The sequence below is a fragment of the Lithobates pipiens genome, unplaced genomic scaffold, assembly GCF_037356315.1.
Source record: "Lithobates pipiens isolate NorthernLeopardFrog02 unplaced genomic scaffold, aLitPip1_a1.2 Scaffold_30, whole genome shotgun sequence".
Lineage (NCBI taxonomy): Eukaryota > Metazoa > Chordata > Amphibia > Anura > Ranidae > Lithobates > Lithobates pipiens.
This window is the reverse complement of record NW_027507791.1, coordinates 113,589,269-113,607,828: the sequence shown is the minus strand read 5'-3', so window position 1 is coordinate 113,607,828 and position 18,560 is coordinate 113,589,269. Positions and strand designations below refer to the sequence as shown.

Sequence of the window (18,560 nt, the reverse complement as noted above, 5' to 3'; positions counted from 1 at the left end):
CGCATCTATTGTTGGCACACTCCATTTCTTGGTGAACTTTTCTTCCATAGGGTAGAGCAGGGAAAATTTCCTAGGAGGAGAAAAAGATTTATCTGGGTGAGCCCAACCATCTGTCACGGTCCCTACCGTGTCTTTTAGATGGCCAGGCATGGTCGCGCCCCAAGTGGATCTGGGTGGTATCGAACTAATGACTGTTTGTTTAGTGCTCCTGTTACCTTACCTCTGAGCCACACCTCAGTTCCTTTCAGCCTGCTTTCCAGCTTTGCACAGTTCTGCATAAAATACTAGGACCATACTCTGGATCTTGTTGTTTAGTACCTGTCACTCCTTGATCAGCTGAGGCAGGTTACCTAATCAGCTGGGTATAAAACACTGCCTCACTCTGAGGGCTTTGGCAGTTCATTGTCTCTTGTTTTGCCTAAGGCTCCAGTATTCCTGTGCTCCAGTTACAGTGTTCCAAGACTGACTCCGGCTTCTGACCCTGGCTCTGCTTATCATTTATTCTGACTTCTGGAATCCCTGACTATGGCTTTACTTCGACTATCCCTTGGCTATTCCTGTCAAGCCCCCGTGCATAGATTCACAGCCCAGGTAGCTTATCTCTGTTACCATGGGCTGTGTGTATTTGCAAGGGTGAGCGTACATCTCTGCACCATGGACTCCAACCTAGGTAAGCCCTCACACCATCATACAATCGTTTTTCCATTAATGGATGGATGGGAAAGGAAAAAGCAGCCTGTGGAGACTTACGAGATCCCAGGGACGAAACAGGGGACACGGCTGGTTCTGTATAGTATTGTACCTGTAGCCTGAGAGCCTGCAAGGTAGAAAAGAGCTTCTCCTCATCCCCTGATTCATTTGACTGCTCATGATCCTTGTCCCCCAACAATGTTGTATCATCATCAGACTGCTCATCATCTGATAGGGAACCCAGAGCAGAGGAAGGAGACCTACCCCGTTTTCTGCTATCTGCTAAGGATGCTGTGATAAAAGCACTAATCCTTTGTTCTAAACCTCCCAATGCTGCCTCCATAGCATCTTCAGTGACATATGCATTGGCTACAATAATGGGAGAGGCAGCAATGCCTGACAGTGGCGATGGTTCACCCTACATGGCTGCCTCCAGTCTCTCAGGGGGGATGTTACCCTGCAGGCACATCTAGTGGCAATTTATTGGTTCTCTTTTTACCTGCCCCTGAAACCCTTTTGCAGGGAGACATAGCCCTAAGCTAACAAAACAGAGGTACTAAAAATCAATTACATACACGCCTAGCTTACAATAGTAATGTTTGCTTAGATTGCACAACCTGATGCTGAGTAGGTGTCTAAGTGTGCCTGTATCCAAACCACGAGATGCTTACGTGCCCCAGCTCTGTGTCCTGCCGCTTACAGACCCCTGGTGGCCTGGGCTCTTTAAAACAAGTGCCTCGCGCCTGAGCAGTGAATTGCTCCACACGCCACACATGCATGGCACTCACAACCACATTCCTTCCTCCTTCCCCGCCGTTTTTGCCGTAAAGGCACCTTAGACACTGACGAGGTACTCTCCATATGGGAGCGGGTATATAGGGGAGGAACTCTCCTTACAATTAAGGTTGCCTGTGTCCAACACCTGAAGGTGGCTATCTAACCCTTGATGTAATGAATAGAGCTCTTTGTCCCGTAATGTATGAACAAGAAATAGCGTTTTATTTTTCAAAATTGTCGCAGTTTCTTTGTTTATAGCGCAAAACATAAAAACCGAAGCAGTGATCAAATACCACCAAAAGAAAGCTCTATTTGTGGGGGAAAAAAAGACATACATTTTGTTTGGGTACAATGTCACACGACCGCGCAATTGTCAGTTAAAGCGACACGGTGCTGTATTGCAAAAAATGGCCTGGTCAGGAAGGGGGCAAATCCTTCCGGGGCAGAAGTGGTTAATAAGCCAATTCACTTCTCCACAGTTCCTTGTAAAAAGGGTGCATATCCATGGGTACATGAAAAAGAAAGGCTCCACTAGCGTAATACTGTAAAGCTCAATCTTTAAAGAGGAAGTAAACCCTTACAAACGACTTTGACCTACAGGTAAGCCTAGATTAAGGCTTACCTGTAGGTCCAAGAAATATCTCCTAAACCTATATGGTTTAGGAGATATTTGCCCGAAAACGGGCACCGCTGTCTACGGAGCATGCGCCGTAGACAGCGGCGCGCAGGCGCACTAAACGCGGCAGTTCCAAGAATGGAGCTGCTGCATTTGTCGACTCCCGTGCGCATGTGCGGGAGTGACGTCATCGTGGCTTTGCCGAGTGACAGCGGCGGAGCTGCGAGACGCCACTCCCGTGCGCATGCAAGGGGGTGACGTCATCGCGGCTTCGCCGCTGTCATTCGGCGGAGCTGCGAGACGCCACAAGCAAGATGGATGCGGCGGACTACAGGGGACAGCGGCGACTTCGCTGGCTCCTGTGTCAGGTAAGTGACACATAATGGGCTACTATGCGATGCATAGTAGTCCATTATGCTTTACCTTTGCAGGTAAAAAAAGAGGAAGTAAACTCATCAGGGTTTACTTCCTCTTTAATCTAAAAACAATACCCAGTCCACTCACATTTAAAACATCTTGTAGCAAACATTGTATAGCTCATAACATGATCGAATGATCCCCTTTAGTCTCACCACCTTGATGCTCGCTGATGACTATCCAGGGAAACACCAATCGCTCTCACAGCGTTAATGCGATGATTCTGGTTGCCACCCAGTCACACCCTGACGTACGTTTCGTTCCTTCCAACTCTGTCACTGGATGGAACAGGAGATCACTATTACATTAATAGCTGTTTGTTGAGTTGTTTTGAGGGGACAGCAAATTTACACTGTTATACAAGCTGTGCACTCAATACTTTACATTGTCGCAGTGTAATTTCTTCAGAATGCATTAACCTGATTTACATTGAACCCTACGGGAAAACTTGCCTCGGTTCGCGACCAATTCATTTCACAAATTAAGTTTGTGAACCGAGGTATCACTGTATATATTGACTAATAAGTTGGTAGATAGGGACATATGAATATGCTGAGGCCAATGGTAATTTAGCCTGATATATACACTTCAACATTTTAATGTTTTAATATCTATATAAAACATTAACTGTATTTATTGGTGTATAACATGTACTTTTTTCCCCTTAAAATCAGGGGAAAATCGTGGGTGCGTGTTATACGCCAATCCCCCACCGATTGTGAGGAGCTTGGCGGCTTTCGGCTATTCTCGGCACAGGACACAGGACATCCGCTCTGTATCTCAGCAGCGCCATTTTTAAATGGCAAGTCTGCAATGACACTGACAAGGCTGCAAATGACTGACAAGGCTGCAATGCAAGGTTGCAAATGACTGACAAGGCTGCAATGCAAGGCTGCAAATGACTGACAAGGCTGCAATGCAAGGCTGCAAATGACACTGACAAGGCTGCAGATGGACACTGATAAGGCTGCAATGCAAGGCTGAAAATGACACTGACAAGGCTGCATTGATGGGCATTTAAATGTAAGTTTTTTTCCTTAAACTTCCCTCCTAAACTTGGGGTGCATGTTATAGGCCGATAAATATGGTATTTAATATACTACCATGTGGGCACCCAAAAAGTCTGCCTATTTTTTTTTTTTGTTCAGATGACACTTGGTAAATCCATCATATGCAACAACTGACTTTCCACTTTCTTCAGCAAGAGTGTGGTCCTCCATATTACAAAACAAGTACAGGAAGCTTCAGAACTGGTAGCAGTGTTATGGCACTACAGCTTATTTAATGAAACAAACATGTTCTGTATTCCATAACAAAACACACAAATGCCTGGATAATAGTTAGGAGTAAAGCCAGTAATGCTACAAGTCACAACATTTTTTTTTTTTTAGGCATATGATTCTTGGTGTTGCTCCACATGAAAGCCCTGACTGTACAGCCCTATGAAATATATTAGCATCAGGGATAATCAAAATTGACTACATATACTACTATTCAATTAGAATCATATAACATTTTCATCATAGTAAAATGATTTTACCCCCACCCATCATACTGATACCAACACTGGGCGATACATTACATTTCTTCAAAGCTGAACTCCAAAGAAACAGCTAAATTAATACATTAAATACAGATAATAGAGATGTTTTACCTGCTAAAATATTTGTGATTCAGTCAATTTAATTCTGAAATTTACACACCTCAAAGATGCTGTTTGCAGGACTTTTCCAAACGTCACACCCGGGTGTGAAAGCACCTATTGCAGAGAATGGGAGGCAATTTTCTGGCACTTTACAAGTGCTATTTCTAGTGCTAAAATGCCTGAAAACTGCCTCAGTGTGAAAGGGATTTTACAAGGTCTGCTCTCCTCTCCGCCATACAACTGGACATTGAAAGGAGACTGATGAGCTGATCTCTCTTCTACTTTGCTTTCTTCTCCCATCAGCATGCTTCTTGCACTGGTAGTACTGACTGTCTACTTATGCTGATTCTACCTAGTTTAGATTCTGCAGGTACTTACACTGTTTTTAATAAAAAAAAAAAAAAATGTATTAATAAATACAGAGCTGAATTCATTTGTATCTTTTATATCTGTCTGGAGATCAGCTTTAAACTGAAGTCTGTGATTTTGAAACTAGTAAGTACCAGCCGTGACATGTTTGAATTTTCTGTCAATCACAACAATCTAGATGCAGTCATATATAAACTATCCAGGTCACATCCCAGTCCAGTTTATTATTTTACACATTTATTTTGGTTGGTTGTGTGGCAGCTCACAAGATTTATTACATTTCTACCAATCCAGTTTGCTCATCCCTTGCTTTCATCATTTACAGACCAGAGGAAAAAGTACAATTACAAGTAATACAATCTTTATGTTTGTTGTGGTTTAATAGAAAATATTTCAGATTTAATATACATTTTAAAAACATTTTCAAATAAGCTATAACTTCCAAAGACAACATATTTTGTAATGTTGTTAACCCTTTTCATTCTTCAAAATAAGACTTTATAACACTCGCTGTGATTAGGCCAAAGGGCACAATTTATGTTTTTTTTTGGTCTTTTAGTCCAGATTTAGATGTTCCTTTCATGGGATCAACAACTGAGCCAGAAAGACATGTTTAGGAGTTCAGAACTGGGCAGATCTATTACAGGTACCAGCACAAGACACGGCGCATTCTTCCCCCACACCTTTTTCAGAATCACCAGAAAATCTGCAAGAGAGAGAAAAGGGTTTTTCAAAACAAGTGCTTTTAATTATAGTCCTATATAGATTATATAGACCTACATCCCAAACCTAGATAAATTAGGTATACATGCACATGCTAAAAGTAGTGCCCCTTTTATATAATGCAACTTTATAGTGTCATTCTGTGCATCTTTTATTTTTTTTATAGATTCTTTTGAATAATGCTTGTAATATACTGTACACGTATGTTCTCTTTGTGTCTCTTTCAGTTTTATTACCTAAATCACTTACCTAATGGAATTTACAAGGGTAACTGGTTAGGAAATAATAGCAAAAGTACTGCTCATGGTTATTGGGCTAACAGATCAATTACTTGACAATCTTCGACTATATAGATGCTGTCAGGAGTAAGCTTGGGTAAGCTGAAGACGTTGAAGCCCAGAAACATTTCCCACCTGCACACTATGCTCTTTAGTGTGTGGCATCTAACTTCATCATTTTGACAGGCGCCTAAATTCTTTGCTGACTGGACTATGTCTGCCAGAGCTGAAGCTCCTATCTCTAGGATCACCTGCTGATGGCCATGGGCAGCAATTCTTGTATCCGCAATGGGGAGGATTCATCAGCTTAATTAGTGAGTGAAAATTGTTCTGGCTTTGAAGGGTGCCTATAGTATGTAAAAAATCAAAAACATTTATACAACAGTGGAGTTTATACATTTATTAAAGGCAATAAAAAAAAAAAAAAAGGTTTAAAATGCTCTCACAAAAGTAAGAGGAGACAGGCATATTATCAGTCCTTATTCGCTGGCGAAACTCATGAAGCAGCAGCCAGAAGGCTGACAGAGTAGCTCCCGAAGGCTGCTGTATAGGACAAGTGGAATGCGGCTGAGGAGTGGTGTAGGAGCTAGAAACTTGACAAAGGAGCGTTTCTAAGCTCCAAAACATGTTACTACCATTTCCTATAGTTGTCACTATGGACTATATCACTTGAGGTTAAGGTACTGGCTTGAGTTGCAGCTCCTGCTTGCAGACTCTACCTCTGACTTGCTGAGCTTCTACATCTCTCCTCAGCCACATTCTGGTTGTACTACCCAGCTGCCTTTGGGAGCTACTCTGTAATACTCCCGTCCGCCTCCTCATCAAGCTTTGCCAGCAATTAAGGACTGATGATATGCCCTTTTATCTTACTTTTGTGAGTGCATTCAAAACCATCTTTTTTCTAATTGCTTTAATATAATTGTTTTTAATAAATTGATACACTGATGGTGGAGCCTTCTATTTTTTTTATTTGCTTTAGTGCACAGAGACCATCCAATATTGTGCTGGAAGAGCTGCAGCCATTGTGGTCCCTTTACATTTGGACTTCCTATCATATAGAGCCTTAATGGGTTTCCCTTGGGACTCCATCACTCTCTATTGGCGCTATTGAGTGTTTTTCTGATGCCTACATTGTGTGCTCAGTATGGCTTTATAGTTTTTTTTGTTTTAAATATGGAAAGGATTTTTTAAGGTGGTTGTTTTTAAATTTGATTGTTCTTTCCCAGTTTTTCACTTTCTTTTTCTACTTGGACAATGTAACTTTGCAATTTAAATTTGTATAAATTGGAGAACACTCTCATGGGGAAACAGAGCAAAAGTGCATACATAAAGGTGATGAAATTCACTGAATAGGCCCCTTGAAATTAGGTTCTGGTTCACACAAGAATTTCTCTTACAGTGCACAGGCTCAGCTACCCCTCCTTGCCCCTCTCTCTGGTACAGCTGGGATACTTGTAATGAACGACTCCTTGATTTAATAAAGGCCAATTATTGCTGCTGTTTATCTGCTCATTTGAAACATTTTGGGATTCAGCAAATTGCAATGCTCCCGGCCTTTCCAATTTCAAGAGCTGCTAATATCCCCATCAGGCCCTGAATTAATAAAGCACAACAAAAAAAAAAAAAATTCTCATTCTAAGGAGATTATCATTACACAGCAAGTCCCTCCTGGTTCCCTGGCAGTGTGGAAGTTACATAGAGAGGATTCATTGAGGTTGCAGAGCATTGTCTCCTGACAAAACATAATCCTTCAGTTCCCTCTGTAGCGGGAGAACTCTCTTTTGCCCGTGCTTCCATTACAGTGTGAGCCATTTTCTAAGCATTAAGGCTCTGAAACTGCATTGTTGGTCCCAAATGCACAGAGAAATCCACAGATATACAATAAAGTTTAACACAAATGGCAAAATAACTGTTTTATCAGAGTGGCTGTTTTGTCCTAGACCATGAAATTAGTGTTATGTTATTCTTCACTGTTACAATATTATTCCTCTGATATTTGCATACAATAAGCATATAGAAAGTATTAGCGATTCAGTTTTATGCACTTGTGGTGTCCTGTGGTGGTGGTGAAAATCAAGTCAAATATCAGTAGATCTGTAGGCTAAAAAGTTTGTATAAAGCACTTCTCTCTTTGAGGTATAGTTTTCAATGTCTGTAGAATTTTGGCTCCGCAAACTATTATAGTAGGCAATATGCAGTAAGAAACTATGGTACAAAGCTGAAAAAATAATATCTATAAAGATTGTATATATCAAGGACAGTGGAAAAAGGATATTACATATCAAGGTAAAGATAAAGTCTGGGTCAACGTACTGATTAGAACCAATTTAGGGTGCTGCACAGAAGAGGATAGATAAAATGTGTTAAAACTATTGTATCTGGCTGCTCAACATGATAATCAGATGCGGCGCTCCAGTTTACAAGAGGAGAAAGTACATGGAAAAGCACACAAATATATTATGGTAATAGAGACATTTATTAAGATAGAAAGTTATAGACACTCACATATGCAAATACCAGCTTCGTGCAAGAAAATATGTGACAAGCCATCCCCTCTGGGACCAAGGCACTTTGAAATGTTCGTACATTGACTGTATGCTAATATGACCGCTTTACATTTCTGTTGCAACTTCGTGGGTTGTTCTTTATGCAAAGGATTGCTTAAGGGCCTATTCGAACTTGTCCAGTTTAAAGTGGTGGTAAAGTCAGAATGTTTTTTTTTATCTTAATGCATTAAGATAAAAAGCCTTTTGTGTGCAGCAGTCCCCCTTCAGCCCCCTAATACTTACCTGAGCCCCATCTCTCACCAGCGATGTCCACGAGTGTGTCAGCCATCCGGGACTCTCCCTCCTGATTTGATGAGACACAGCAGCGGCGCCATTGACTCCTGCTGCTGTCAAAGTCAGTTAGCCAATCAGGAGAGAGAGGGGGCAGGGCCAAACTGCAGCTCCATATCTGAATGGACACAGGGATCTGCGGCTCGGCTTGGGTGCCCCATAGCAAGCTGTCTGCTGTGGGGGACACGCAACATGAGGGAGGGGCCATGAGCACAGAAGAGGGACCCTAGAAGAGGAGGATCGGGGCAAAACCACTGCACAGAGCAGGTAAGTATAACATGTTTTTCTATAAAAATAACAAAGAAAAGAAAAGACTTTACAATCACTTTAAGGCATGTCGATGCATTTCAAGTTGAAAAAAACATTCAATGCTATATGGCTGGTTCACATCCATGTACTCCAGTTCAGTTTGTTTTTAAAAGGAAACTAAGAAGGCCCATCCACCCCCTATGCTTGTGTGTTACTGTAAACGGCTACAAGCACACATAGTTGTGAATGGGCCCTGAAGGAAAGTTTCTGCTCCTGCTTCCCTTAACTGAAAATATGCCCTATAAACTGGTGTTTAAAAAAATAAATAAATAAAAATATTAAAGATAAAAACAGATGACAGTTTAATCTCTCATCTATTTATAAAAATCATATTTCCATTGGAAAAATGTATTTCAACATAACACCATGACTAAACAACCAGTAAAGAACATAAAGCCTTAATTGATTTCACAATGCTTATTTATTTCTTTACCATTGCTGCACAATGGTGTAGGCCAGGGGTCTCCAAACTTTCAAAACAATGAACCAGTTTACTGCCCCTCAGACTTTAGGGGGGCCGGACTGTGGCCAGTGGGAGCAGGAAATGCCCTGGTATTGTGGGAGTAAACAATGCCATAGGCTTGGTGGTCAGTGGGAGTAAAACAAATTACATCATTGCTGCTAGTGTGAAGAAGAGTGCCATATCATTGTGTTAGTGATTGGAATAGTACCCCATAGTAATTGGTGTCAGTGGGAGAAATCGTTCCTCATCTCTGATGTCCGTGGAAGAAATTCTGCCCCAAGGGCTAAATAAAGGCAAGCAAAGAGCCACCTATCGCCTGCAGGCTGAAGTTTGAGGACCCCTGGTGTAAGCAAATGTTCTAAGACACAAACAGCACCAGAATAAGAACCTCCAGCACCGTCATTTCAGGATGGACAGTCCCAGAAAAAATAAACAATGTATTCACTCTTCCCCAGTCCACTTGTAATTGAACTAACAAAGTGATTCTAAAGTCTTTTTTTTTAACCTAAAATAAGAAAAGAGGTTTATACTTAAATTCTCTGTGCAGTGGTATTGCACAGAGCAGCCCTGACCTTCTCTTCTGGGATCCTTGCTGGTGCTGTCTGCTACTCCTCTTCAGGGTCTGCCCCCATAGCAAGCCACTTGCTATGGGGGCAGATTATGGGCTCTCCCGAGTCTGTTTATCTATAGATGCACACTGTGCAGCTCGGCCCAAATCTCCACTCCTTCCTCACTGGATTTGATTTTGATTTTTTTAATCAATAAAGAATTGTTATTTAAATTTCCAAACAAATAACGGAAATATTAAAGGCAGCTGGTTATGATATATATCAATCAGGTATAGCAGTAAAACATTTACATACAAATCTCAAAGTAATGGACAAGAGACATACAAATGATCAAATGAATCCTACATAAACAGTATAGTAAAATTCCTGTTTACCCCATTGAGTTCTATTGGTAAACAGGCTCTAGCTAATATAATGACAACATTATCATGGACAATACAAAAGTCAAAAAAAATAGGAATCCCACATAATACCTGTGTGTAGTATTCACCCTATAGAGGGGGGTAATCAATTTATGATAGACAAGGGTATAAAACAAAAAAAACAAAGGATTCTATACACACAATTGAGTTAACTACATAATTTATTGCATCAGAAGCTATACAAAACATTGCTAGCACAAACAGCAGGACCCCCACATTCCCCCAAAAAAAAAATCCCAAATACCCCACCCTGTATGGGACAGTGGTGCACTACCCCTTGTGAACAAACAAGGGGTGGGGGATGCAATCCCTACAGAGAGCTGAGCCCACCCTCGCCAATACAAACACCCCCCTTAAAAATGTCTCTAATGCCGCGTACACATGATCAAACTCTGGTCTGCCTGACAATTTCACCAGGTGTATGGGTAGGGGCACGATGTACCCCATACTCATTCGCATAGTGTGGGGGGCCGGTATTTGGGGGCTCCCGGATTCCGATAAGCCCCCCGCCCGCAGACCCCGACAATCAACGGCCAGGGTTGTCGGGAAGAGGCCCTTGTCCTCATCAACATGGGGACAAGGTGCTTTGGGGTGGGGGGCCACACGTTGAGGGCATGTTGAGGGCATGTGGCCTGGTATGGCCCACCCCCTTTCCTGACCGACCGGGCTGCATGCTCGGATAAGGGTCTTATATGGACCTTGGGGGGGACCCCCATGCAGTTTTTTCAGTGTAGGGATTCCCCTTTAAGTCCATACCAGGTGACGGGGCCAGCGTTGTGTCAATCTCGCCGCCAAAGGTGGCGACATTGACTTCCTTCGCTAGTCCCGGCTACCTGGAGCCGTGTTCAAAATGAACGGACTTTCCTCCGTGTGTGGGTAAGTCCATTCATTTTCAAAAGTACAGCGGAGTCCTGCCATAGTCCGGCAGACTAAGTCCGGGTGTGTGGGCAGGTCCGCTCATTCGGAAAGTCCGGCGGACCTCCGCTTCAAAGTCCGGCGGTTTGGCCAGACAGTCTGATCATGTGTACGCGGCATTAGCCAACCTGGCAATATGTGCACCGCGATTGGGAGGTTGTTATAGTATAAAATGTGATGATGCTTATCTGTCAAAAATGTAACTAAGCTCCTCATGGCACCAGTGTAATCAATGTACTCACAGATCACCATTCACAATCTCCTGCAGGCGGATGGATGAGCAAGACACTCAACATACTCCCAGTACATACGGTTCTACTGCAAGTGGTCTCCTCAGCTGGAGTACTTGTGTCTGTGCTGATCAGCTGGTATACTCCAGTGTAATCAGAGTTTCTCCAATCCAAGGAGGTGGTCAGATGGAATTTCCGGCCAGTGCATCAAAAAGTCAGGTTAAGGTCCCTGAAGTTCATGGTGGCAAGGCCAATAAAGGGAGGTTTTTGGGAATGTGGGGATTCTGGTGTTTGTGCTAGCAATGTTTTTCATAGCTTCTGGTGCAATAAATTATGCAGTTAACTCAATTGGGTGTGTAGTATTATAATGTACAAATCAAGAAATTAGAAAAAGAGAACTGTGAAACCTTGATGTTACTCTTGGATTAATACTGAAATATAGTTTGAGAACTGCAGCTCATGTTTTTGAGTGAAGTAGAACCTCTAGAATGACTAGTCCATATTTGTCATAGTTTCTCAAACTTGGCCATGTTGTAATTTTTATATGCCAACATCAACTCATATTGAGCTTGTGTATTCAACTGTATAATAACATCAGATAAGTTTGGTGTGTTGTTGGATTTCCATAGTTTTGTTATGGGTCAACCTTCCTGCTATTAATACATTTGCTACTACTGTTCTATACTCTAAACAGTAAAGATCCAGATTTATTCCTAGAAGGGCCACTGCCGGAGTAAGGGGAAGTAAATTACCAGTGAGGTTAGCAATAAATGTTGAAACTGATTTCCAGAAACTAATACAATTTTTTCAGCTCCATAAAATTTGATAAAGGGAACCAGTTTGTTCATTGCATCGCCAGCAAGGTGGGGAGAGTGATGGGTAGATTTTGGCTGGATGATGCCTCAGTACTCAGAATTATGGCCTTACTCCATCGTTCCCAAGAAATAGATGAGGAAAGATCCTTTTCCCATTTCAGCATATTATTGGTTTTACCAGATTTAGGGACACTGGATTCAATTTTTTAGGACTCACTCAGGAGTAAAGCACCAGCTACATGAATAAAGTAGGTATTCCCTTTTGTTATACCCCTCTAGCAGAAACAAAATGTGAATTTCCTTTTATAGCTGAGTAAAGTTCACGATTAACAGTGGACAGACTAAGTTACCCATATGCAGGGGGCAAATTTCATTTGGTTTTGAGTATTCTGTTCAATAGTGTAACTGTCAAAAAACAAATACAACAACTATTGTTAATATGACATTTTAGGACGATTCCCCAATGTTCTGTGCTAAGAGTACACAGATAAGGCAGTTCTGTGGTCTGAAACTTACTGTATATATTATTATATGATATTTGCTTAACAGTGTCAAATATTTCAAGGTTGTATTGCTTGAAAACAAACAAAAGTCCAAGAACAGAGCTTCATCTATTTGAGGAATTAGCTCTCACAAAAAAGAAAGCTGCATGCGATCGCCTATGATTAATGTTTTTGTCTAAGTGAAAGCAAAGCCATCTTCCCCTGTTCCTTAAACCCCTGGTACCCAACCCAAGACCTGCATGCAGACCTTTGGTGTTTCTGGTACATCCCTTAGGCTCCAGCAGCCAGGAACCTGTGTTTTCCATGCTTACATAGAGCCAGTAAAGTAAAACTGTAAGTTACAATGGCTTCTGCTAAATGATTGGATATATTTATTTAATTCTTTGCTAATTTTATTTGTGCTGTACATTATCTTATCCCTTTTTATCCTTTTTTTTTCAATCTGCACTTTAATAATGAATCTTCCTGACAAGAATACCATTTGTGGTGGCAGTAACATTAGAGAGCTGTAGGGACTAATAATGTGGGAGCACTGATATATAAAGGTACTGCAATGTGGAACATATACCCAGTCTTTGACTGTCTCTTGCAGTATGCCTCCTACTCATGTAGCATGCCTGATGTTTTTAACCAATTCCTGTAACGTGCCTAAAAACTCAGACCATCTCCTCCCATACCATGTTTTTATGTGTAAAGACAGTTTAGAGAAATCAATCCCATATAACACAGCATCAAATAAACATCTAGATATGGTGGATGTGAGCCCTCTTATAAGTACCGTGCTTATTCTGTACAGGGAATAATCTGTCTTCTAGCTGTAAACAGAATACGTTAAAAATGTTTCCTCCTATAAACAGAGCCTTTCATCAGAAATGTAAGTGAGCAAGGCACCTTATTAGCAGGCAGACACTAATTAGCATTCTTCTTGAAGTAGATATGAGCTGCCGCTGAAAGCTCTGTTAATGATATCACACCCATGTACAGGTCTTCTCCTGTCTGTATTGAAGACTTGCTATACTGGCACCAAGAGGGAGACAACAGCAAAATGTACACAGAGCACATGCACCCGCCAGGCAGGCACCAGACATTTGTTTTACTATTACATTTTATAAGAGTCATATGAATGGCCGGAAATCAGAGCAAAATGATTTTAAGTGGATGAAATAAGCTGCATGTGTAAAGAAACTGTCCCTGCTGCATTTGCTACATTCACACCAGCAATATTTTATTCACAATTTCAGAGTGTGAAGGGTCACTTTGTTAAAGCAAATCTGTACTTTGTTGTGCAAAGTAAAAGAAACACGTTAGTATCCACTAAGTTGTTTCTTTTACGTTGTATGGGGCGATGAAAGGAAGTATTACTATGTCATCTGTCCAGCTAACCAGTTAGTTTGCTCTGAATAGACAGATCTGGTTTGAAATCATACAGACCTCACAGAAAACAAAACAAGGTACTGATTTGCTTATCACACATTTAATGAAATAAAGGTTTACCAGTTTGTATGAGAAGGAACACCTTATTGCTATCAGCAAAATTTAATATCAAGTCAACACATGAAAAGATTTCATTTTGCTCATTCCATAAAAAGGACATCATACAAATACGTAATGTGTAATGAGATACGGCAAATAGTGAACTGTTCACCTTCATTTGTTAGGTTATTTTGGATTGCAATGCCCTATGGGCTACATTTGTAATTAGAGCTGCCTTGGCACTGTGTACCTTTCTCTTCATAGTACAAGTCAGGTTTTGCTGAGGTGGGCAGAATCTAAATCCCTGAACCAAAATAATGAAAAATACAATATAATGCAATGATTTCCGCTACCTCATCTACTATACTTAAAGCCCAATTCCAGCTCCCCTCACCTCCCAGGCCTACTCCTCTGCAACTGGAAGCCCCGTATCTAATTTATGTTAATTTTTACCATAAATACCCTATTTAAAAAGAATTCTGGCCAGTTATGTGATGCGTGGGACCCTTGTAAATCAATGAGTTGTCCTCAAAAATGCAAGAAGAGTTGCTAAAGTAATGTCTGCCCTGTTCCCTGCATGACTGAACTGTGAGTAAAAGGCATCAACATGATGCTCCCCCGGGGGCGTCAGATTCATGATGTCCTTCATTCACAGGAAGGGAGTTTAATGATGCTACCAGGAGGGAGCTGGTACCAGGCACCATTGATCAATCATGTCATCTTCTGTCCGATCACCTGAATGTCACTCTGCCTATTCCACCTCCTCATATCAAAACATATTGTCTGTGCTGAGCCCATTGGTACATTGTTGCATATAAAAAGGGCACATCCAGATATTCCAGCTGTCAGGATTGATCCTAATTTCCATATAGAGTCTTGGTTCTTAGAGAGCTGCCTCTTGGAAATGTACCTGATCACCTTCCTGTTAGATCATATCCATACTTTTATACTAAATATAATCAGTGGAATGCTACAGTACACAAATGAACTGTTTTATCGAGATGCAATAAAGCTGATCCCACATGCTACACTGTAATTTCATATAGCATGTGCATTTTGGTGCACTATAGCGTGTGTGAGTTACGCACTCCTGTAACAGTGTAATGCCATTCATTCAAAATAAAGGCATTTTGTACAGAAGGGCGCAAGTGAAATGATAAAGTATAATAAAGTATGGGGAGGTTGGTTAGCACCGGTGCTACTTTGAAATAAGGATTAAATGTATAGAGGCCCTTGGGATCTAAGACTAGGTGAGGTGGGCTGCGTGACTTATTCACAAAATACTATCCAATACAATGCAGTTGGATGGATACTGTATCGAAAATTGCTCCTGCCAATGTCTGATGACTGTTATAGCTATGCGGATTGTTTTGTTTCTGTATATGTAATGGAGTTAATACCGACACTATATAGACATTCTGGCATATGTCTTTGATGCTGTTTCTGAATATGTTCAATAAAAACCTGATTTCTGATTTAACAAAAATGCACGTTTTGATACGTTAACGTATGGTAAAACGTACATCTTAACACAAATTTAGGAAAACTAAACTACTCTGCTGCCCTCTGGACAATTCCGGGACACCAAGTTACCTTAACCATCAATGATCTATGGCCTTAAATAGGAAGATCTTACAAAATGTAACATACACAAAACTTTCCTGTGTTTTTTTTTTCCTTTTGTCATTAAGATATATACAGTCTGCTTTTATTCCTAGAGTGAAAAATTGTGTGCTGAAGTGCAGCATACAGTATTATCCTTCAAGGAAATTTCTTATCAGACACCCTTTTCAGGAACACAAATGTTACCTAATGGAATTCAGCAGTTTTATGTCTAAGTGAAACACCAAAGCCCACCCAGCTACCGTTTTGTATAGTCACGAAGGGTAGAAATCCTGACCTTATTGTGTATGTAAATCATAACAATTAACTATCCTTTATTTTCCCCCTTTTGGCCTGTTAAATATATAATTGATATAATTGAAAGTATTGTTATATCTGTGCAATGAGTGAAAAAAAACCAACCTATTGATCTTGTCAGCCAATCAGGGTTGTCTTGTGCTTTCTGCCTGTGTTATCCTAACCAACTACCCACTGGGCATTTAAACCTCCTTCCTAACCAGGACAATTTTCAGCACTCTCACAATTTGAATGACAATTACTTCATGCAAGTCATGCAACACTGTACCCATATGACATTTTTGGTCTTTTTTTCCACACAAATAGAGCTTTCTTTAGTAGGTATTTAACCAGTTGCCGACCAGCGCACGCCGATGTACGTTAGCAGAATGGCACGGGCAGGCAAATGGGCGTACCTGTACGTCCCTTTAAATTTGCCGCCCTGCCATCGGGAGCGCGCCACCAGCGGCACGCTCCGGCACTGGTCGGGACCCCCGTGTGTCCGGTCGCGGGACCTGCGGACTCGATCGCCGCGGGCATACCCGCGATCGTCTCACGGAGCGGCCGAATGAAGAAATGCCGTTGTAAATAACATTTCTCCATTCTGCCTAGCAACTAGTGACGCTGATCTCTGCTCCATGTGATTGGAGCAGAGATCAGTGTTCACTAAATGAAAGCCCAACCCCCCCACAGTTAGTAACACACCCCTAGGAACACTTAACCCCTACACTGCCACCCCCTGGTTAACCCCTTCACTGCCAGTGTCATTTACAAAGGAATCACTGCATTTATATAGCAGTGATTACTGTAGAAATGACAATGGTCCCAAAGATGTGTCAAAAATGTCCGATGTGTCTGCCATAATGTCGCAGTCACAATAAAAATCGCTGATCGCCGCCATTACTAGTAAAAAAAAAATATTAATAAAAATGCCATAAAACGATCCCTTATTTTGTAAACGCTATACCTTTTGCGCAAACCAATCAATAATCGCTTATTGCGATTTTTTTTACCAAAAATATGTAGAAGAATACGTATCGGCCTAAACTGAGGGAAAAAAAATGTTTTTTTATATATTTTTGGGGTATATTTATTATAACATAAAGTAAAAAATAATGCGTTTTTTTCAAAATTGTCGCTCTATTTTTGCTTATAGCGCAAAAAATAAAAACCGCAGAGGTGATCAAATAACACCAAAAGAAAGCTCTATTTGTGGGCAAAAAGTGGTCTGGTCTTTGACCAGCAAAATGGTCCGGTCTGTAAGTGGTTAATAACCACTGTTTTTTTTTCTTTTTTGCGCTATAAATGAGAAAAGACTGAAAATTTCGTAAAAAAATGCATTTTTCTTTGTTTTGATAAAAAAATTTAGCAAATGAATCATTTTTCTCTATACATTTTGGCCAAAAGTTATACTGCTACCTATCTTTGGTAAAAATAAGTATATATTATTTGGTCTTTGTGAAAGTTATAGAGTCTACCAGCTATGGTGGCAATCATTGAAAATTGATCACTGACTGCATCATTTCTTGAGACACTAACATACCAGGAAAGTACAACTACTCCCCAAATGACCCTTTTTTGGAAAGAAGACATTCCAAGGTATTTAGTAAGAGGCATGGTGACTTTTTTAAAGTTGTAATTTTTTCCCACAATTCTTTTTCTTTCCACAAAGAAAACGTTTTTTTCACATTCTGTATAGGCATACTTGCAACTACACCCCAAAAGACATTCTCCTACTCCTCTTGGCGATACCACATGTGTGAGACTTTTACACAGCCTGGCCACATACAGAGGCCCAACGTGCAAGTAGCACCTCCAGCCGTTCTAGGAGCATAAATTACACATCTAATATCTGGATAACCTATCACACTTTTGAAGGCCTTGAAGCACCAGGACAATGAAAACGACCCCATTTTGGAAAAAAAAAAAAACACCCAACGTATATTCTATGAGGCATGAGTCTTTTTGGAAAATGTGGAAAGAATATGAAAACACATTTTTTTTTTTACATTAAGGTGTCCATTTATAGATATAAGATATTTCCAACACATGGCATGTACATAGCAGAAATTTCACCCCAAAATGCATTCTCCTGTGTATGGCGATACTACATGTGTGAGACTTTTACACATCCTGGCCACATACAGAGCCCAACATTCAGGGGGCACCGTCGGGTGCTCTAGCGACATAAAATTACAAATCAAATTTCCTGACTACCTATTATATTTTTGTGAGGCACTGTAGGACCCTGGTAAGCACTGTAGTGGCACAGATGCGGCATAAATGAGCACTGATGTGGCATAGATGAACACTGATGTGGCATAGATGAACACTGATGTGGCATGGATGAACACTGATGTGGCACAGATGAGCACGGAAGAGGCATGGATGTGGCATGAATGAACAAGGATGAAGCCAGATGTGGCATGGAATGAGGCATGGATGTGGCACGGAATGAGGCATGGATGTGGCACGGAATGAGGCATAGATGTGGCACAGAATGAGGCATGGATGTGGCACAGAATGAGGCATGGATGTGGCACAGAATGAGGCATGGATATGGCACGGAATGAGGCATGGATATGGCACGGAATGAGGAATGGTTGTGGC

General features: G+C 41.1%; 1 protein-coding gene across 4 annotated transcripts in view; it reads right to left on the bottom strand.

Moving 5' to 3' along the window:
* Positions 1 to 4,734: 4,734 nt before the first annotated feature.
* Positions 4,735 to 18,560, bottom strand: part of DPH6 (diphthamine biosynthesis 6) — a 186,876-nt gene continuing 173,050 nt past the window's right edge. For all 4 annotated transcript variants that reach the window (XM_077464771.1, XM_077464773.1, XM_077464772.1 and 1 more), the window contains one exon: positions 4,735 to 5,220. In XM_077464771.1, the coding sequence (XP_077320897.1) occupies positions 5,102 to 5,220 (119 nt within the window). In that variant the 3' untranslated portion in view covers positions 4,735 to 5,101. The remainder of the gene's footprint in view (positions 5,221 to 18,560) is intronic.